At 39.2% G+C, this 22801-nt stretch overlaps 1 protein-coding gene across 1 annotated transcript in view; it reads right to left on the bottom strand.

Annotated features, from left to right (window-relative positions):
• The window catches only part of LOC122557077 (kelch-like protein 13), a 122257-nt gene extending 99762 nt beyond the window's left edge, over positions 1–22495 (bottom strand). Inside the window, exon 1 of the mRNA XM_043704362.1 lies at positions 22400–22495. Within this exon, the coding sequence (XP_043560297.1) occupies positions 22400–22452 (53 nt within the window). The 5' untranslated portion in view covers positions 22453–22495. The remainder of the gene's footprint in view (positions 1–22399) is intronic.
• Between the last annotated feature and the right edge of the window lie 306 nt (positions 22496–22801).

Raw genomic sequence — 22801 nt, 5'->3', positions numbered from 1 at the left:
TCTTTGGCAACACAGTACTTTGGAACAGCAAAGCAGTCCCTCAAAAGGGATTAAAAAAACAACACAGCATTTCAATTAAAACTCTAACTAGCTAATGTTTCAAGTGCTGTCAAAATGTTTATGAAGAATCAGCTGAAAGGGCAACAACAGTTCATTTCAGCTTTATTAGTTTAGCTGCTCATTAGTGTGGGTGCACTGTTAGGTGATATGAGACTATACACTGGTATTACCATCAATCTGCAATGACTGAATGCATCACATTGAAGTTTTGCTCAGTTATTAGGGATTGCAGAAATACAATAAAAGGGTTTTTGAATGCAATTTAATACTGTTTTTCTCTTTACTGTCTTAGTTTCTCCAGTTTGTCATCTGGTACAAATGGTAGGTATCCACGCATGTAAGAATGGAAGCTAGAACTAGTGCTTTCTGAGCTAATACCATGCCCACATAGATCCAGACCAGGGCCCTGTCACAACTCCATTAAGTATAAACACAGAGAAAAGTAAAATGGAACTAAACACCACGTCCATTTCGCACAAGCACACACAAGAAAACAAAATGCCCAAAGTGTTAAGCAGAAGATACAGCCCACAGCATTTTTGCTCTTTTCATGATAGATTTAGGCAAGTGACATAAATTTACATCTCTCAAAATTCTCAACTGAATGTGCCCCAGTGAACTAAATCCTGCCTGATACCCGAAATGCTGATTTGCTAAAGGTTCCTTGTTTCTCCACTAAGAGAAGTCTATGGAAGACATGCTCCTTGCGGGCAGGTCTTGCAATATTAAAACCACCTATAACCCCGCAGCAAAGGAGTAGGCAACCCGGAGAAGAGTAAGAAGGTCAATACTATGCCTGAGTGATAATAATACGAAGCAATTAGGGATACTAAATTTGCCAGCAATGCCCACATCCCAGGAAAACATCTAAACAAAAAGCACCAACTCTTCAAATCACAAAATTGAGTTATGAGACGAACCTCTAAAGTTGTGTCAATATACTACAGACACCGGTGTTGCTTTTTCTCCTTCAAGCTGTTTGTAGCATAAACATTAAATACTGCACATCAAATAAGGGCCTTTTCTAAAAATGCTACATTCTAATTATGGGAAGCAAAGGAAAACACAACTCAAAGGCTTCCCTGAAGGCAACTTTCTTCTCCAACTTAGCATTAAATTTCCCAAGATGCTTAAAAGTAAGAACTATTTTCAGAGGGGCATCCTTATTTGATTTGAATGGAAATTAGTAAATTATGTTGTATTATAGTCACCAAATATACATTTAGTAAAGAACTTGAACAGCACCTAGGAGAATAAAAAGCTCCTGTTGTACAAAACTAAATTGCATCTCACACTACTTCAACTTATATGCTCAAGCACCCCAGGAGCTCATAAAAATCTAAAAACATGTAAGCATCAAGCATCCCTTGGCAAATAAAATATTCCCAACATATTTTCATAAATTTAAGTGATTGGTGTGTGGGATTGTGCTATGGATAACCTTCAAGCAAAATGAGTGCGCTGACATCAACTAAAGAAAATCACTCAAGTGTGCTACAGTCTCTGTGCATTAACATTGGCTCAGTGGGAAGATTCTTACCAGAATCAGAAGGTCCAAGCCTTCTGGTCCAATGGGAATTTGAAGTTACTTTGCTCTATTGATTTCTCAAGTAACTAATAGTCATTCAACATCTATAAATCCCATGAATTTCTCCAATCCAGTCATAAGGTAATGCCTTAATTCCACTAAATGTAGTAAAAGCCACGATTCATTCTTGTGCAATGCCAGAGTGAAGGGGTTTCTCTTTAGGCAATAAAATTAATCAATTGATTAGAGAGTACCATGTCAATAACTTCAAATCTACAGTGATTTGTAAATTGAGTTTATCACCAAGTTGTTTTGAAAAGAATTAGAAGTATCCAATACAGATTACTTTCACCCAATCATGAAGAAATCTTGACACTGAATTCCATAAGAATGAACAGCTGAGAAACAGAAATGATGGAGGTGGGAAATGATTTGACATAAAAAGAATTTCAGCAAATCTTTGATAAGGTATCACAGTCATTTAACATGAAAGATATACAATTAAGGGAGATTAATACATTTTATTTAAATGGATTGGCAGCAAGAAAATATAGTAAATATCAAGACAATTTCTCAAAGTGCATGTAAATCAGGGAGCAGTGTTGCAGTAAGATCCAACTCCAGTACTAATTCATTTCACGACATACATAAATTGTTTGAAAATGGGACTTGAAACAGTACTGCTCAAATTTGGTGGCACAAAATGATGAGAGAATCACAGGAGGTAGTTTGTGAACCCAAGTTTATAAGATGATGAAATAGCAATGAGATGACAAACCAAGTTAAATGATCTGACTTTGATTTCAAGTTGGATAACGTGAAGAGGACAGTGTTTTGAGGGCCTGCATCCTTTTCCACACTTCTATTTGTATGCCCTCTCAAAACAAAACCTTCACATTCACCCTACCAGAGTCATCAGATCATTCTCGACCATAATCAGTCACCACATAGGATGTTGCCAAAGACATCTCCTTCTCTCCATCCTTTTCAGTATTTTGAAGGGACAATGCACTACAGGAGACCATAGTCCACTCCTCAGATAATTCCAACATCCTTTCCCTTTCCAGCAACCACTTTCTATACAAGTAATACACCTGTCTTTTCACTTCCTCTTTCTAACTATCCAAAAGTCCAAACACTTCAATCCGCTGAAAGGACAATTTACCTGTACATTCAGTTTAATAAAGTAGAATCACTACTGTCAAGTGTGAGGAGTTATGGACCTAACTTAAACTGTAAAAGTTGGATTGTTTTGTCAAAAGAGGTGATTATGTTGGATGATTTAATAGAGACGGTTAGAAAGGCCATTCAGCCCTTCAAGTGAACTTCAGGTGGTCATAGTTGAGACATATCTCAATTCCACTTACCCTCTCTGCTCCATAACTCTTAATTGTAAAATTCTCATTCTTGTTAACAAATCCTCCGTCAGCTTATTAATCTCAATTTCTGTAATCCCAAACAATCATGAAAATCTAAAAACTTGTATGCATCAAGCATCGCATGGCAAATAAAATACACATTTGCATCAATCTAAGTGATTGGTGTGTGGGATTGTGCTTGGATAACCTTCAAAGCAAAGCATGTGTGCTGACACCAACTCAAGAAAATCACTCAAGTGTGTTACAATCTCAGTTATGTCTCTGTGCATTAACATTGGCTCAGTGGGAAGATTCTTAGCAGAATCAGAGGGTTCAACTCACTCTGATAAATGTGTTCTTTCAATTCAGCCTCTTGCAATCCTGATTTTCATTGCTCTACCATACTTGCCTTACTTACAGCTGCCCAACTCTAAAGCTTTGTAATTTCCTCAGAAACCTTCTCTCATCTTCTCAAAAACATTCCATCAGCTATCCTCACTTGGCTTGATGTCAAATCTTGTTTAATATTCCAGAGAAACTTGAGGTGTTATACTATATTAAAGGTGCTCTGTGCATCCAAGTTTTTTGTTGCTTGTGACATCCATACCCAAGTAAAATCTTTTACTCATTTAAATTAGAAAAAGTTGAGAAGATAGACTGCTACTCTAGAGTAGACACTTCATATTACAGGGTTAAATGCAAGAGATGGGGAAACCTTTTTGCAGTGGCTCATGAGATTGTGGAACACAATACAATTGAAGCAAATCCCATTATGACAAACATTAAATTCCATGCAGTAATTTGATTATCACAGGAGTTGAGGATGGAAAAGTCATGGATTGGTAATGTGTAGAATTGGTGACCTAGTATGCTATGTGAAAAATGCAGCTTCTTAGTGAGGGTCATTTTCAAACTCCATAGAACCAATAACAGCAAGGCATACCTGGAAAGTCATAACAGACACATTGCAGTTACACTTGGTGAGGTGCTAACATCCATAACTCTAACTTTACATGTGTGTCTCAATAAGCCATTTAAGAATGAACTTTGTGCTGAGTGGAATAGGTAGGTGATTGATGGAAAAAAATTACTTCAAGAGAGGTGGAATTGTGTGTGCTGCCCCATTTGATGCATTGTGTGGATTTATTGCTGAATTGTGATTAGTACACAAAGTGTCAATAGATGGCTCAAAATTGTGGAATAGCTAATTGGATGAATATAATTTGTTGTGGAGGAAGTATTTCAATAACAAAACCATCAAATCTGATCCGGAGTGGGATCTTTGGTATGATGCATAGGATGCAATGAATCATCTCAGTAAGAACCTTGGTGAGATTAGACTTTCTAAAACATTTTAAAGCATTCAGTAAAACATGCCACACTAAAGTGGTGACCAACCATACCTAAGGTTCAAATGGTATACCCAGCATCTAAATTGCTCTTCTTTTTTTCTTTGAAGAAAGGAGTTTTGGAGGCTTCAAAGATTGAGTTAGATGTTATGATATATGGTATTTGTGAAAACAAACTATACTCCACTTCGTGAAGAATAAAATACATTCATCACCAACAATTAAAATGTACTTTTGGACACGAGACAAAAATATGATCGCAAAAGGAAAGGATAGTTTTGGCAATCACAGAAGCGATGTCTGCAACATTTTTTTTTCTAAGTATGCCATTGGCCTGTATTTGCCACTTCAGTTTGTCTTTGGGGGGAGCAAAATAGGCTTTCAACAAAAACAGTTCATGAGCTTGAACATCTGTGACTTCTGGTAGAGTTCATATTCTACTCCTGATCATCAGCAACATGAATAATTCCAAATAATTATGGCCAGAAAGTTTAAGCAGACTTTCTTAAAATTACATTCTTGGTGTCACAGAAAAATACCTCAGAACAAAATGTCTCCAAATATAGAGAACAAAAACAGCTTTCATTTCAGCGTACACCTCAAATGTAAGAGTAGATTCGGTCTGTTTGCTCTTTTAGCAAGTTGCATTAGTTCTTGATGAGGTTTATATGGAAGTCACACGTCCCAGAGGTTTCACTATTTGTGTCCAGCAGAGGTTTCGACAACTGTGCTTCACAGCTGTCATTCTGGCCCGTTTCCGCATTCTGCTGCTTCGTATCTGATCTGTAATGCAGCAGAAATCCAAAAGCAAAGCAAAGCTCAAAATTCTAAAACCATTACTTTATTACACGAGGATATCTGACAGCATTAAATTTTGTGATAAATTGATGACCCAGGCTGTGGAGTTTAACAACTGCTGCTGCCCATGAGATTGTGCATTATTCATTTCATTACTACTGGTTTAACTGAGTGTTTATCACAATTTTCAGGTTACACAAGGATCCTTGGATTACTTTCAGTCATTGAGGGAGGGAGAGTGGAATATTTGCTCTAATTGGCCCTGGGGCGGAGGGGGTGCGGGTTTCACCTCCAACCCCACTCCCCCCCATTTGAAGGTAGCTGGGGGCCTGCTGGGATCAAGTGGAAATAGTATTTAGCCATTGGCCCAACTCTCATGGAAGGAAGCAAACGTAATGGACCAGCTGGTCTTTTCCTGCTGACCATTGTTCATCGCTATGTCTTAACTGAGAAGAGTGCACTTATAATTGTGCCCTTATATTTCACAGGCCATCTCAAAATGCATGCAATCCCAATTAGAGCTTCAAATCTTAAAATTTCTCTCAATGACTGCTATTCACAACAAAAACAATTCACACTAGGTTTCATCATTTACAGAAACTAAACATGTATTGTAACATGCAGCTTTGATAAAAGGCAGATAAAATAATTTTAATCTGCTGTTATGCAATTTAAATATGGAACCCCTTCAAAAACCCCAGATGCAATCACACTGATGCACAATTAAGACAGATAAAAGAGATAATATGGGTGGAAAAAGGTTAGACAGGTTAAACAAAACTCTGACGATCAACATCCAGACTACAGGTGGAAATGTATTTCTTACAGTCCTTTTGATTTTAGCCATAATTCGACAATGACAGGTTGAACTTTGATAACTGATTGGCAGACATAAGTCTTTTCTTGAGAATGCTTTCTTTTAAGCTTTCTTGAATTCTTCTCTTTTTCTCCCCTAGAGGGGACATGGGGGAAGGAATGCTGGAGGCAGGAAGAGATGGCTGCTTTCAATTCGCGGGCTCTGGGTGACTGCAGCTGCACCGACACTTACAGCTTTTTAACAGGCTGTAGCTTGGTCAGAGTGTTGGCATCGAACAGAACTTCCTGAACTCGGAAACCACTCTGTGCCATCGATTCACAAATTCAGAAAGCAACATTGTCTGGTTCAGCCAAAAATATATAGCACTTGATTTTCAAATTGTAGAACTTCTGTGGTATTTTAGCTAGAGAGCAATCAGATTTCTGTTTCAGTTTATAATCCCAAAAAAGAAACTTCAAAACCCCTCAGGTATTAGAAGTCTGAAAGAATACCTATTAATCGCCAAGCTCTTTGCATCACTACACAACTGATATGGAGGTGCCAGTGTTGGACTAGGGTGGACAAACTTAAAAACTACACAACACTAGATTATAGTCCAACAGGTTTGTTTGGAAGTACAAGCTTTTGAAGCATTGCTCCTGCATCAGGTAGCTAGTGGAGCAGGATCATAAGACACAGAATTTATTGTAAAAGATCAAAGTGTCATACAACTGATGCAATGGTGTTGAACAAACCTACATTGCTGTTAAGACTTTAATCACTTAGAATGGGTTGCAGGTTTCAATTCACTAATATGTAATTCCCAGAAGTTCCTTCAAGTCACATTCCCGAGATAACTAAAGTTTTAGAAAACAAAATGACAACAGCTTGTCACAAGCTCAGACAATGCATTAAAAGGTGTGAGGTTAGAGTCCGTCTTGAAACAGACTGGTTCTCTTTCCAAAGTAGGAATTTATAAAATGTCAGATGGATTGACTGCCTGTAGATTGCGCGCTTTTTGAAAAAGAAGTATCTGCAAATGCACATTCACCCCATAGACTTACATGTGAGTGCGCATGGGTGTAAGGGGGGGAGGGGGGGGATGTGTGTGTGTGTGTACAAGTGTAATGGAATATATGCCTGCAAGAGGAGCATGTATATGATAGAGGGTCTGCCGGTGTGCATGTGCATATGCATATAGTGTAGTGGGGTCACCTGTAGTGGGACATGAACCCAAGATCCAGGTTGAGGCCACCCTCTTGGGTACATTACTTGGCTATCAGCCTCTGCTCGGCGACTCTGCATTGTTGCATATCCCAAAATCTGCCTTGGAGAATGGTCACCCAAAGATCTGAGGCTGAATATCCCTGACACTGAAGTGTTCCCTGACTGGGAGGAAACATCCTGTCTGGCGATTGTTGTGTGGTGTCCATTCATCCGTTGTCCTAGCAACTGCTTGGTCTCGCCAATGTACCATGCCTCGGGGCATCCTTGCCTGCAGCGTATGCGATGGACTACTTTGGTCAAGTCACATGAGTACCTGCCACGTGCATGGTGTCCCCATCTGTAATGGTGGTATCCATGTCGACACTCATGCAGTGGTTGCCATGACAGGATTGTATGGTGTTGTGATTGATGATGCCCTGAAAGTTGGGTAGTTTGCTGTGAACAATGGTGTGAATGACTGAACAAACTGTCCTTCATTAAACCATTTCACAAAACCATTCAGATCAGATAACATGGCATAAACCCAGATATCACTGTAATATTATCAAAAGAACTTGGTTCAATTCGCTCAACCCTTGCCTGAGCCATAATGCAAAGTACCTGAGCAGTTAATCCAAGTTGAGAAGCACAACATTGTCAGAGAGATTGTCATTCAAACAAAATATTAAATGAAAGGCCCCTACTGCATGTTCAGCCAGAGAGATAAAAGCAGTATTCTAAGTGCAAAGAATTCTCCTGTTGTACTAATTCAGGTGCTTTTCTCAGTCAACATTGCCAGAGATACTATTGATCATTTCATCATTCACTGCTTCTAGAACTTCATCTGCAAAGTCAGTGACATTGGTAGTCTGTATAAAAATGATTATGATGTTCTCTCTTATACATATCTGTCCATTTAGTGTCAATTAATAATAAGTTCGAAGCAGTTTGTTTTCTACTTTGGATTTTGTGAATTAAAAAGTGGATTAAGACTGCCCAAATTTGTATCAATTTGGATCAGATTCAAAAGTAAGTTTCAAAAGGAGTGTGTCCCAAAGTCACTTTATGTCGAGTGTGTGGTGTTGGACAAGAACAGCAGGTCAGGCAACATCCAAGGAGGAGGACAATCGACGTTTCAGGCATAAACCCTTCATGAGGTCTCATTCCTGATGAAGGGCTTATGCCCGAAACGTTGATTCACCTGCTGTTCGGATGCTGCCTGACCTGCTGTGCTTTTCAGGCACCACACTCTCGACTCTGATCTCCAGCATCTACAGTGCTCTCTTTCTCCTAGTTGATTTTATGACACCTTAAGTCTACCTTCCATATTTTGCAATTTGTTGTAGATGTGCAGCCCCCATGTCAGTTGCCAAGCAATTCCATTCAACTTTTCAGACAATGCAGAAATTCATATCCCATACACAAAGACCTGGATACTTATAGCTTTGAATGATAACAGAATAGAGACAACCATCTCTAGCAAAACAAAATCACCATCGTGGACATTTGACAACATTACCATCAAAATCTCCACTAAAACCAGATAGGATCACTAATGGATTGACATTTAAGTGGATGAGCCACATAAATATTATAGCTATAAAATCAGGTTAGAGACTGAAACTCTCCAGCATGCAATGACTTGCTGATTCCCTGACGTCTGGCCTGTGTCCAGCATATACAAGGAAACAGTCGGAAATGCGATGGAATACTCTCCACTTGCCAAGATGAATGGAGGTATTGGCTCTCGATTGGCACCATATTCACATTAACACTTTCCACCATCGGTACACATTGGTTGGAATGCGCTCCACAGCAACTCCCTGAAGTTCCTTTGATAGCAACTTCCAAATCAGTGACCTTCACTGGGAAGGACAAGGGCAGCAGATCAATGGAACCAACAACTTTAAATTACTCTCCAAAGCACACACCATTTTGACATGTAACTATGTCATCATTCCTTCAGTGTCGCTAGGTCAAAACTCTCCAAATGATGATGCATGAATCTGTGTGTTGTGCCGTACCATCTTTACCACACCGACACAACTCCAGATCCAAAGTGCACAATTTACATTTTAATACTTGTTGAATCATTAAAAATGTGTTTACACTGTTACTAGAAAGTCACTTCAAAGAGGTTTCAGCTTCATGCCAAACCAAAACATGAAAGTTAAATCATAAATAGGCAAAGTCTTTTCCCTGGGGTCGGGGAGTCCAGAACTAGAGGGCATAGGTTTAGGGTGAGAGGGGAAAGATATAAAAGAGACCTAAGGGGCAACATTTTCACGCAGAGGGTGGTACGTGTATGGAATGAGCTGCCAGAGGATGTGGTGGAGGCTGGTACAATTGCAACATTTAAGAGGCATTTGGATGGGTATATGAATAGGAAGGGTTTGGAGGGATATGGGCCGGGTGCTGGCAGGTGGGACTAGATTGGGTTGGGATATCTGGTCGGCATGGAAGGGTTGGACCAAAGGGTCTGTTTCCATGCTGTATATCTCTATGACCCTATGACTCTATATGTTGACTCCAAAGTGAAGTGAAATGAAGTGGAGTCATATATACTCTCCATTAATTTGGATTCACTTCATCCTGAAGCCAGTCCACCATGACTTCAGTTTCAGTTTGCAAGAACTTACACAAGAACTCTGAAATTGCTTTGCACTTAACGCTGTTATGTAGTTATACCTGTAAAGTGCTTACATTACTGAATTACATCACACATATTATACTTCAAGTTATGCATACAGCAGTTGAAGCAGATTCCATTAAACCAAAATGACATATGGGACTGGCAGCCATCTGCTGATAGCAGCGTCTAACCTTTATCCTGAAATTAAATCTGCACAATTTTCATCCAGCTTTCCCGAGGCACATGCAGCTGGAAGCTTTTTAAATACATAATTACCCGGGTTCTGAATCTTCCCTTCCTTACCAAAGTTTTTTGCCTCAAGCCAACTATGAGACAATACATTATTCCATTCAAAAACTACTCCCTTTACTCACTCTATCCAACTAAGAGAATAAGTCCACATTTGGGGAATGTACATAGCCAGCATTTACCACCCCTGCTATAAAGTTGGTATTCTGTCCTGCAATAATTTAGGTAGTTAGCCAATTCTCAACAGAAAACAAGCTCTCAACGACACAGCACCCATTAATATAATGAAAGCTCCCAAGGCACCTTACAGCCGATGCAGAAAAAGCAATGATCAGGTGTTCAAGCAGTTAAGGAAGTAACCAAAGACACAGCTAGACAGCTAAGTCACAAGGAGACTGTTCTGAAAGAGAGTCCGGAAATTAAGCTTGTGTTCAGTGGAGCTCAACATTGGGAGCTTGAAGGGTGGGGACAAAAGAAATGAGAGTGGACAGACGGAGGGGTAGCAGATAGAGTGAAAGGGAGAAATAAAAAAGGAGGGGCACCAGAGAGTGAGAACAGAGCAGGGAGAGAAGAGTGACAGACAGGAAAAGCTTTCGGTAGCAGAGATTTTAATGGCGAGAAAGAGAGAGAGACAGAGAAAAAAAGAGTGAGCAAGTGGGCAAAGCAAAGCTCAAGTAAAATGCACTGTCCTTGGAAGGGATACTGAGTAGATTCAGAACAATAACACACAGGCTTATATGGTTACAGTGGTGGTGGCAAGTTGCATAAGCATGCATCACATGTCCTTGTATTTTGAATTTGACTAGGTGATTTAATTAGGGTTTAAAAGATTAACAGGATCCATCTGGGTCAACACAAACTTTTTCCTCTGGTGGGGAATTCAGAACAAGATCAAAAAGCATTTGCACACAAAGTGGTAAACATTGTGCCTGAACACCCAGTCAGATTTGCAAATGAGTGGGAATGCCAGGGAGCAATTGGAGATTTTAAAGCTCCATTTTGTAGATTTAGGAAGGTGAGCAAGGGTATGAAGCAGTAGCAGGTAAATGGAGCTGAGGCACAGATCAACTATGATCCAAATGAATGGTGGAACAGGCTAAAGGGTTGAATCAACTCCACTTGATCTTTTAAAGCATTCATTCACACAGCCAATGCACTTACATTGCAGTTGCTTTGAAAAAAGCCCTCACATGATTAGGATTAATTTCGGATCTGGTCAGCATGGACAAGTTGGACCGAACGGTCTGTTTCCCTGCTGTATCTCACTATGACTCTAAGTGAGCACAGCATTAGTTTGAGTTCACCAGTTCTGTTAACATAGCAATTAATGTCAGCATTTTTACGAGGAATAGGAACAGGCACTCTTCATTCATGAAACCTTTGTCAATCAATACCAAACCGTATACCTGCAATCTGCTACCTCTGTGTTAAACTTACTGCAACACAGACTTCTGGATGCCGTTATAATGTCAGGTATTTTATTACTGAAACTGGCAATGCTTTTATTTGCAATCAAAGAGATAAATGGAAATAATATTCAATATTTCCACTCAGTATACAAACGCTGAGATGGAGAGATAAATCACATTGATACAATTACTGGACACACTGAGTAGTGGCAAACATTAAACAAATATCAATTTACTAACAGCATGAAGAACTAACAGATTTCAGTGTTATACTGCAACAGGAAATGTGGCAAGGGTGACAAATGACAAAGGACAAAGGACATCAACAAATGTTCTGGTGACAAAATAAAGCAACATTTATGCGTTCCTCAGCAAGACAATGCTCAAGCCCCAGAATCATCAACCCCAGTGGCAAGACTCAGGTATAATTATGTACCATTCAGATTAGCCGAGAATGCAAAAACAAATGCAGCAAGAAACACCACTTACAAGTTTCTAATACAGAAGCAGATGAGCATCCCATGGTAGCAGTAAGCCTGTCTATCACAAATACATATATCTAGTCCCATTAATACAGGATTAAACAGAAGCATACATAAACATTTCAGCATATTTGGTTCAAATTCTTTGTTCCACTATTTTATATATGGTGTCAAGGCTAACATACCTCTTGTAAAATAGCATTTGAGAAGTACTTACATAATCCAATACACAGAGTAAAGTGAAAAGGCTAAAAGCCTGGCTCCTAAATTGTGGGGCGAAGGAATTGGGTACCACACAGGAAACCAGAGTTGTAGAAATTCACAGATTTTGGAAAGTTGCATGACTGGAGGAAGCTTGAGATTGGGAGGAATGAGGGAGTTAGAGACAGAGGAGAATTTTAAAGTTGGGACCGATTGAAGGCTACAGGTCAACAAACATGAAGAGATAATGTGAAAAGAACTTGATGCAAGTTGGAACAGGCAAGAGAAGTTTGAGGGTTATGAAAGTTTAATTTCAGAAATTTGTTTTTGTTTATCAACTATACTCACAGTTACACTCAGTCAAATTCTCCTATGTTCTGGTTTAGGGGTCTGGTTTGCAATCAGTTATATTCTGATTTTTAAGTAGTTCAAATCATTCCCAGATCCCCGGGTTCTGCACAATTATTTTAGCAATGTTTCAGGGCAAATAATCTGTCTATTTAAAATACAAAGGAAAATATAATACAAGAAAAATAGATAATGCAATAAATCATGGAAATTAAATCAATTATGCAGAGAACAGTAGTACTATAAATGACACTGTTTACTAGAATGAGTGAGTGAGGCCCCTTTCAGTTATGGCTGACCATGGGTTGCATCCTCGTGGTTCTAACTTTCTGCTTCTCTGAAGCAACATTGCTTGTGACTGAAGGGACCAACAGTAGAGAGTGATAGTCCCGGTCACAGAAGTCACATCTGTATGTGGTCATTGACCTGTGAGAGCTGCTGCACTCCTTCCTTGGTGCCAGCTTGTCTGGTCCAGCACTCCAACTTCTTTTCCCCAGTTTTGAGGTGATGGCTCCGGTTGCTTCTCCATCTCGTGTGGTCAGCTGTAAGCCTTTCCCAGGACTCCATAACAATATCAAGTGCCTTTGTGTCCCTCATGCAGATGTCCTTAAGGTGCAGCTGGGGACACCCTGTGGGTCTCTTCCCGGATGCAAGCTGTCCATAGAGATGTGGGATGTGGCCATCCTTCATGCAGTGGAGATGGCCCAGCCAGTGCAGTCTCTGCTGCATGAGCAGAGTGTACATGCTGGGAAGGCCAGCGCGAGAAAGGACCGCGGCACTGGACACTGTCTTGCCAGGATATGCCCAGGACATAGCAGATACTCAAGTGGAAGGTGTTCAGTCTTCTCTCCTGTCTGGCATATGTGGTCCATGTTTCACTGCCGTACAGCAGTGTGTTAATGTCAGTCTACAACACCTGCGACATAATTATCTTCACTGTCAGCTTGGGACTTTGTCTATACTGATAGACCGCCTCTTCCATGCTTGCAAGGATTTCGGGTCGACTATCAATCTGAAGAAAACGAGTGTCCTGGTACAGGACACAGAGATATTGCCGATCATCACCATCGATGACTACGAACTCAATGTCATCTATCACTTTACATACCTTGGTTCTACCATCACTGACAACCTCTCCTTGGACACAGAAATAGACAAGAGGATCAGGAAAGCAGCCTCAACTCTTGCTCGCCTTACTAGATTAACACTATTTAAATCTTATCTTACTGACACACACACAGAAAACAACAGTTTTAATTAGAGGAATTTTTTAATCAGAATTCCTACCCTGGGATCCCAATGCTCTGCCAACACCTATCTTTCCCTCCCTGATAGCGAGCTCAGGACTTTGGGGTTTTGAAAGTTTAAGCTCACCACTTAGAAATGTGATTTAGAAATATATCTGGCTATTCCTGCTTGTCGTACCAGAGCCTGGCTGAAAACTTCGGACTGCGTGAGTTTTTCAGTTTGGGTTGAGTTGGCTGATGTTGTAAAGTGCGTATTGGAACGAGCATGTAAGTATCTGAACTTCTTAACTTTCTGCTGGTTTTGCAGGCCTTGTTTTCACCTCAGGAGGTGTCTGAGGACTTCTGGTGCTGGTCGAGAGGGTTGGTTTGTAGACATGTCGGTCTTTGGTTCTACTGGTTGTGGTCAATTGCTGTCAGTTCTCTTGGCGTAGAATAGGCCTATAGCTGGTAGCTCTCGTTCAGGAAGCTCTTGGATAGTTCCTTCAGGTGTGATGGGGGCCTGAAATTATACAGATTGAGGCCCTTAACCTTCGCGCCCAACATGTGTTTTCCATTATGTTTCTGCTGTTTCCTTTTGAAGTTAATAGATTTTCTGATCATTAGCGTATGCGTGAATGGATTTCAATTGAGGTTGAATGTCCGGTATCTTTCCAAACCCCAGACTGTCTGTGCTGGGTACCCAGAGGTATAAGAGCTGTCTCAAGCTAGCGTCTGTTAGTTTTGGGTGATTGTCCTCTTAGAGATGTGGAATTGCCGGTGTTGAACTGGGCAAGGAATAGAGAGATACAGACTACAAAGAGGAAAAACATTTTTAGTTTAGAAAGGCACTTGCCGGCGCATGCTTGGTGGACTGAAGTTGTTCCTGTGTTGTTCTTAGTTCTTCAATAGCTAGGATCCAAGTTTTCCAATAGTCACTGCCTGCACTTAGAAGAACAGCCATTTATTCTTACTCTTTGTTTCTTGTGGATGCAGAACTGGCTGCTAGACACCAGTAACTGCCCACAGTACCATTCACATTAATTTTACATGATAATTTATGTGGGACCTTATTGAAAGTCTTCTGAAAGTACAAACAGATAAAATCCATTGGTTCCCCCAAATCAACTCTACCAATTACATCCTTAAAATTCTAGTATGTTTGTCAAGCATGGTTTCCTTTACATAAATCCGTGTTGACATTGTGCAGTCTGGTCAATGACACACTAAGTGAATGCTAGGACTGAAGAAATTATACCTTCATTCTAAACAGACTTACGCAGGCAGTTGATACAAGTGCTAACAAAACACAATTTCCTATATTATGTTGTTACTGTGATTTATTTTATTGGCTGCCAACAGCAATTAAGAGATGGAGATGTACAAAATCAATCTTTAGTCACGGAGATGTATTAAAAGTTGGGAGGACGTTGCGAAGGTGGAAATTGGCCAGCTGAGCAGTTGCACAAATACTTAAATACTTAGTCAGAATTTAAGCTTGGAGCTAAATATTTAGACTGAAGTAAATTCAGCCTTAGGTACTAAATACGGTGGTGAAAATGACTCCCAGCTTCCCTGGATCTTCAACGTCTCCGTACAAGATTTTCTTGGTTAATACAGACAGATACTGAACTGAAAGTCACGCTATGCTACAGTGATCTCCATCTCATTACAATGCAGACTCAAAAGTACAACAGATCACAAGTAAGCTAACCCACAGATACGATAAATCTTTTTTGTTCCAAAATCATGTTGTTTTTCCATATACTCCATTGTATAAGGTAGTTTCCCTCTGACCCTCAGCCAACCCCTTTTCAGCCATAACATGTTATGCTTCAATAGCCAGTTTCAATTTTCAGCTCACAAATGCATGTTTGCTAGACAGTACCCTATAAATTGGCATAAGAGATTAAGTCGATGAAATGGGCTGAGCTTCAACGCTCCATGCAAGTTTAAAACACACCATCTCTGTGCATCGGATGTGAAATGACATTTCAAAGTAATGACTAGTTCACTTTTACACTCTGCACATCTTGTCCCCTGTTTTTGAAAGGATTTTTCAAAGGGTCATCTTATTTGCTAACATCTCTGAATGAAAATAGAGATAAAGAAGGCATTGAAACCTTCTTGAAAACTGGTTAGATTCTGAATGAAATGGTTTAAGAATACACAAATGCTTTTGCACAACATTTAACAAATCAGATTTAAAAGCAGAGTGGCTGACTTTTCTGCTGTAGGGTTACAATTTGGTTGAAAATCAAACGCAATATTGGTTTGCACTGAAATCTACTGTACAGTTCCCTTAAATTAAATATTATGGATGTTAATAGGTCAAAAACAGTTTTGATCAACTTCATGTCGCCTGCCACAGCTCACAAGGAAATTAATCTGAAATGTCCTACTTAAAAAACACAACTACAACTTTCCACATCCTCTAGCTTCATGAAAAACTTCATGCTGTAGAAAATTGCCATATAATGGCAGCAACTCCCAGTTTTAATATAGTTGATTATAACTTGATTTAAATGTGAAACAAGCCAAAGTAATAAGTCAAAAATTATAAAAATCTCATAAGCTATATATTTCAGAACAGCTTTCACAAAGATCAATTCTCATGTAGATACTTTACATTTAGATGTCAAACATTTTTAGACACGCAGCACCAAGCACAAGCTGACTTTCATCTGTTCTGACAGAAAAAGAAAGAAATGCCATAGACGTCTTACATTTCCAGAACGTGTTATTATTACACACAGGCAAACAGCCTTCCCCGCCACATCACCCGTGGTATTTTTCATGAATTAACTACCACCACTAAATCACAGTGTTCCAAAGGATTAATTTACATGCAAAGCCTGTTAAGTCTAATTGGTGAGGGAGGGGATTAAGTCAAAATGGAATTTGAAGGGGAGATAAAAACTCCACTCCTTGGGGTGCCCAGTTTTCCCTAAAAGCAATGAGCATTGGTGTGCACCACATGCTCCTCTTCAGACACGAACATAGCCCAAGAAGGGAGAGAACTCTATAGCACTTTATTAAAGTCAATTATGTACACCTCTCTATTTTCCTTCATTTATAACAGTCCAAAGTTCAGTGCTATTGTTTCTATTCAATACGAATGATGAGTAACCAACTTGTTGGGCCGAAGGGCCTGTTTCCACACTGTAAGTAATCTAATCTAATCTAATCTAATCTAATCAACCAAAAACTTCCCTCCCTATGGCCTGCCTAGTAGTTGCACAACTTACTATTTTTATTTCTGACTTCCAACATCTGTGATATTTTCCTTTAATCTTAATCTGCAGTTTGACTAAGTGGAAGGATTGGACTGAAACTGCAGCTATTGCTACCTGTTGGATGTCAAGATGTTCTTTTTGTTACCTAGAGCACAGGATCACCACATCATTGCAGCTAATTCACTCTTGGTGCATCCACCATGATGGACCTGGATCAATGCCCATGATACCAAACAAATCCAAGTAAGTGAGTAGACATTCAAGTTCCTTTCAGAGACTAGAATTAGTTAAAATAACCTATTTTTGTAGGTTTTATCATTTGATCCTGAGCCAGTTGGTCAGACGTTTAAAAAAAAAGTTAGTTGGCATTTGTTATTCTATATGTCCAAAATGAATAATGTACACCACTAGCTTGGGGGCGATGGAATCCTGAGTGTCAGAAATGAAGTACCACAGAATTGTTATGGCACAGTAAGCAGACACAGAGTCTTCTATAATGTACGCCTAACAAGATCCGGTGATCACGTGGCAGAGAAAACTAATGAATTTTGCAAACAAGACCCTCAGCTTCTCATCACCTGACGTTTCAATTCTCTTATCCCAGTTTACTCCTACTCAATACCAACATCTCGTCAGATACTTAATCTCTCCTGAAGTGTGGTCCAAGATCTCCAGTTTTGTTCTTCCATTGGTACTGGCTTAAAATCTGTCAAATCTCTAACTTTTTTCAATTCTGATGAAATATCTCAACTTAGAACATTGAATCTATTTCTCTCCACAAATGGTGTCTGACTTGTTGAGTATTCCCAGCATCTGTTTAAGCAAATAGGTTAACTCACGCACCTCACTAACATTTGTGAGACGAGCTATTTGCCAAGTGAATGAGTTTTGCCACAAAGTCAGGACACTAAACCTGAAATGACGCAAAGCATTTTAGGAGATCTTGGTTACAAGGGTTAATAAACACAAAGTATGACTAATTCATATACATTAATCTTGAAAATCTAGGTATTCAAATTCCTTTTTAAAGAGAATCAGTATTCAACTGGTTTTCCTTCAAGACATGTGACTCATTCCGTGCAGATTGGCGAGAATGAGGTTCTATTTAAGTTCGCTACTGTATAACAAAGATGGCCTATGCTTCATGCTTGCAAATTTACATCCATTAATAAAGACTTTTCTGGTGATTTAGCTGAACCAAAGAGCTTTAAAACACTAAACAAATAAGTAAACAATACTTAGTATGGGTAGTTGCAGTCATAAAAGGTGACACCTCTGCATGACTAGCCACAGCCAAAGGATGGGGTTAAAAGTAATTAATCCTGTCAACTTGGTCAAATTTCAAGTATCATAGACCAGAGGGAATCAAAGATATTGTTGACAGATATAGATTGAAGAGGATAATAGAAGGAGGCTTGAATGGATACCGGAACTTATTTTAATTTACACACAACCTTGAAGAACTGGCAAGGAGTTATGTTGAACAGCATCAATTCCAAACCTCTGAAGACCGAATGAATGTTGAAAGATGAGAGGGATAATTCATGATGGATCAATGATTGCCCAGACAGACAAAAGCTGCAGTGCACTCGAATATTCAGTAAGCAAAGCAAGATCAACAGATGACTGAAGCACAAGCTTAGTTAATAATAACAGTGGAGTAAACAGAAACTACAAAAGATATTTTTCTTTCAAACATCAAAAATGCTTCTCTATGCATTAATGTATAAAACGAAACTGTCCTTGAAACGTGATCATATTGTGAAAAACCACTGAACAGCTTCATATTACTGTTTAAAATTAATTATTCTCCAGTTACAATTCAGTTCGAACTGAACAAATTATCTTGTAATCATTACGGACCAAAGTTTTTGGAACGCTATATCCAGTTTCTGACTCAGTTGCACTGGCTAGGCAGAGGGTGGAGTGCAGATTCAATAAAAACAATAAAAGGAGTTTGAGAACATGTTGCACACATGATGTTTGCATTCCCTGCAATCAAGCTGAGGGATGATCAAATCAGTTTAAAACAACATTCAACAGAAAGAGGTTGTGCAATTCCTCAGTGTTCAGTGTCCATGCTCTACTGGAGCTTCCTGCTATCTTTCTTAATTGAGATATCATCATAAAGCCCTATTGCCCTTCTCTCTTACATGCTTATTTATCCTTCCCTTAGCTGTACCAATAGAACTTGTCTCAATTACACTGGCATCTCTCAGTATTCTCGGAGTAGATATATCTCTTCAAAATTCCCTTTCTGACTTGTTGGCGAAGATATGAAGTGTGAGAGATTCCATGCAAGATCAAACTGAGGATCACTTTACTTAGTAAGACAAAGGAGCATATTCAAACAGAGGCTATGGCATTTGCCACAAGCTTCAATGCTAACAGTAAATGACTATGTGATACGTAGACTGCAAACCATCTTATTCTGCCAACACTAGGAGTTCATACACTGGCAGCAACTATTAGATGTAATACAACAGAAACAGAAACAAATCCAGTTGTCTTCATCACAAATACGTTTCGTTATTTTAACCAACTGCATTATGCTCCGAAGAAAATAGTGTTGTTGCAAATACTTTTAACTGAAAGATGGACTATTTTTTAAAAATCCTGTTTAAAATAAGTATTAATTCTTGAATTGAATTTATGCATCCTTGAAAGAGTCCTCACTGTTGCATTGTGCTGGGTGAAAAAGTACCTTAATCCCTTCAGATTCTTGGGCTAAAACTGGCAAGGGAAACCAATGTGCAGCTGGCAATCAGTATCGGTGATGTCTAAGAAACATTCCACTTACCATGCATACAGGACACGACATAATCCTAAAATTGTTACAAACAGCCATGGGTTTCTGAATTGCAGCAGTCAAAATTTAGGTTCCTGAATGCTGCAAAGCTGAAAATGTTATTTAATGTATAAATTTCATGCTACACTCTCATTCCCTCAACATTACCCTCTTCATGCACAAAATTCATTTAAAAAGTACCACAGAATTGTTATGGCACAGTAAGCAGCCATTTGCTCCATCGAGCATGTTTCGGTTCTGTTACCTCATGCCAATCTCCTGCATTTTCCCCATATCCCTCCATAGCACTTCTATCCAAATATTCACCCAAAGCTCTCTTGAATGTGTCATTTGAACCTGCCTCTACCATATTTCCAGGCTGTGCTTTCCATACTTTAACTATTCGCTACGTGAATACACTTTTTTCCTCACACCACGCATTTCATTTGCACATCACTTTAAATCTCTGATTGTTCCATTTCTTTTACAAGTGCAAACAACTTCTCCCTGTCTACTCTATCCAGCCCACTCAAGACTTTGAAAACCTTCACATAAATCTCCTCTCAAGCTTTCTCTTCAAGAAGTCATAAGAATAAACTCTTTCATCTACAAAAACAACCCCCCATCAGAGCATATATGTGTATGCACATTTATTTTTCCATAATACCCGGACTAACACACAAAGATCAAGCTCAGGGCAGTGCCGAACAAATATGAAGCTGATATTTGCTTGGAGCAAAGTAATGGAGAATTGTACTGAGGGATCAACAAAGGTTCCCAAAACCTAGTACTAGTTCATCAATGCCTCTAAAGCCGCAAGTAATCGCTAATTCTCTCTTTGAAATTCACATCAAAAACCTAGTTGAGCACTTAGTGTAGTTCTCCTGCTGCTTGTCAGAAGCTCAACAAACTGAAACAGTGACAAAATGGCATTTACTGTCTAGAACTGTCAGTATCGAAAGTATTAGTGGAAATCTCAAACACTCCCCTCAAAACATTGTTGAAGCTAAGTAAAATCAAAATCTCAAACCTGAAACTCCGTAGATTTTTGTTCAGCAAGGAATCACAAATTGTGAATCAAATGCAGGAAAATGGAGTTGAAACATTTTGTCCATGATCTAACTAAATGGTCAGAGACTGGAAAGACTTAAAAGATTAAATCCTCTGTACAACCTGAAAATGCTGCCAAAAACGTTGTCATATTCTTGCTTAGATCCTTAGAGAAAAATATATTCTGCTATTTTAAAATGATTAACTACAGCTGCTTAATCATACGAAGAAACTGCTGGAATAGTATGTAAATGGATTTCAGTCTCCGAATTTGATGAATAAACCTAAGGAAGGACAAAACATTCACTAAACCTGCTGCAAAGGCCCTGAACAACACAAAGCAATCCCATCTCGTTTTTCACTTGGGGACCCTGCAGCCTTCCGGGCTCAACATCGAGCTTAATAATTTGAGTGTTTGAGCACCTTCTCCCATGTCCTTACCCCAACCACACACACAGGCCATGTTGTCACATGGACTACTACCACAACCAATCCACTGTCAGCTAATGGTCCTCATTAGCAGCTATTCATTCTCCCATACTGATCTTACCCATTCCTTTGTCTGTCCAACTGTTGTTCTCTTTCTCTCTCTCTCTGGGTTCCATCTCCTATTGCTTACTCCTCCCCCAACCCCATTTTCAGCATACATACCGATCTTTTCCTAGCTACAATCAGTTCTGAACAAGGGTCACTGGACCCAAAATATCAACTGTTTTCTCTCCACAGATGCTAATAGACCTCCTGGGTTTCTCCACCAATTCCTGTTTCTGTTTCAGAATATCAACATGTGCAGTTCTTTGTTTTTTTTGTTGAAAGAATAATTTACTTGAACTCCTTTCTATTCAGCATATTATATTTACTGCTCACAACACAGAGTCTTCTATAATGTGGGCCTAACAAGATCCGGTGATCACTTGGCAGAGAAAACTAATGAATTTTGCAAACAAGACCCTCAGCTTCTCGTCACCTGACGTTTCAATTCTCTTATCCCAGTTTACTCCTACTCAATACCAACATCTCGTCAGATACTTAATCTCTCCTGAAGTGTGGTCCAAGATCTCCAGTTTTGTTCTTCCATTGGTACTGGCTTAAAATCTGTCAAATCTCTAACTTTTTTCAATTCTGATGAAATATCTCAACTTAGAATATTGAATCTATTTCTCTCCACAAATGGTGTCTGACTTGTTGAGTATTCCCAGCATCTGTTTAAGCAAATAGGTTAACTCACGCACCTCACTAACATTTGTGAGACGAGCTATTTGCCAAGTGAATGAGCTTTGCCACAAAGTCAGGACACTAAACCTGAAATGACGCAAAGCATTTTAGGAGATCTTGGTTACAAGGGTTAATAAACACAAAGTATGACTAATTCATATACATTAATCTTGAAAATCTTGGTATTCAAATTCCTTTTTAAAGAGAATCAGTATTCAACTGGTTTTCCTTCAAGACATGTGACTCATTCCGTGCAGATTGGCGAGAATGAGGTTCTTCTTAAGTTCACTACTGTATAACAAAGATGGCCTATGCTTCATGCTTAATCAGTGAATGCACAACTATGGTTCTTCCGTAAGGCAACAGTAATGGGTGGATATTTAAACAGCAAGGAAAGATAAATAAGTACAATTGAAGATCTCACTGCAGATAAACTGCAGTTACTTTCTCAAAAATAAATGTGCACGGTACCTCTCATGCAGACTTGCAGAGATGAGATCCCCTCTGAGCAGAGAGTTATCCATGTTCTCACCTCCAGCACCTCCACTGTTAAGATATAAAGAAACAAGTGTTATATCAGAATGCCAATTACTCTTCAAAGATGTGGCTACAACACATGAGCAAAAATAATCTTTAGCGGCACTAGATCAATATGATGATAAAATTGAAAACAGGCCATTATTTTGTTGGCAAATCTAGGTTTATGTTTTCATATGGCAGCAATAATGCAATTGCTTTGTTGAAATTCAGAGATAGAATGAAATTCCACTGATGTGGAAATGCACAGAAGTACATAAGTTTCTAAATTTCTGTAACTACAAGAATAGTGTATAGCTATGGCCAATGCTCATAAGAGGCATTGGCAAGCAAATT

This window comes from Chiloscyllium plagiosum, chromosome 15 (assembly GCF_004010195.1).
Source record: "Chiloscyllium plagiosum isolate BGI_BamShark_2017 chromosome 15, ASM401019v2, whole genome shotgun sequence".
NCBI classification, from domain to species: Eukaryota; Metazoa; Chordata; class Chondrichthyes; order Orectolobiformes; family Hemiscylliidae; genus Chiloscyllium; species Chiloscyllium plagiosum.
This window is presented reverse-complemented; position numbering and strand designations above follow the sequence as displayed.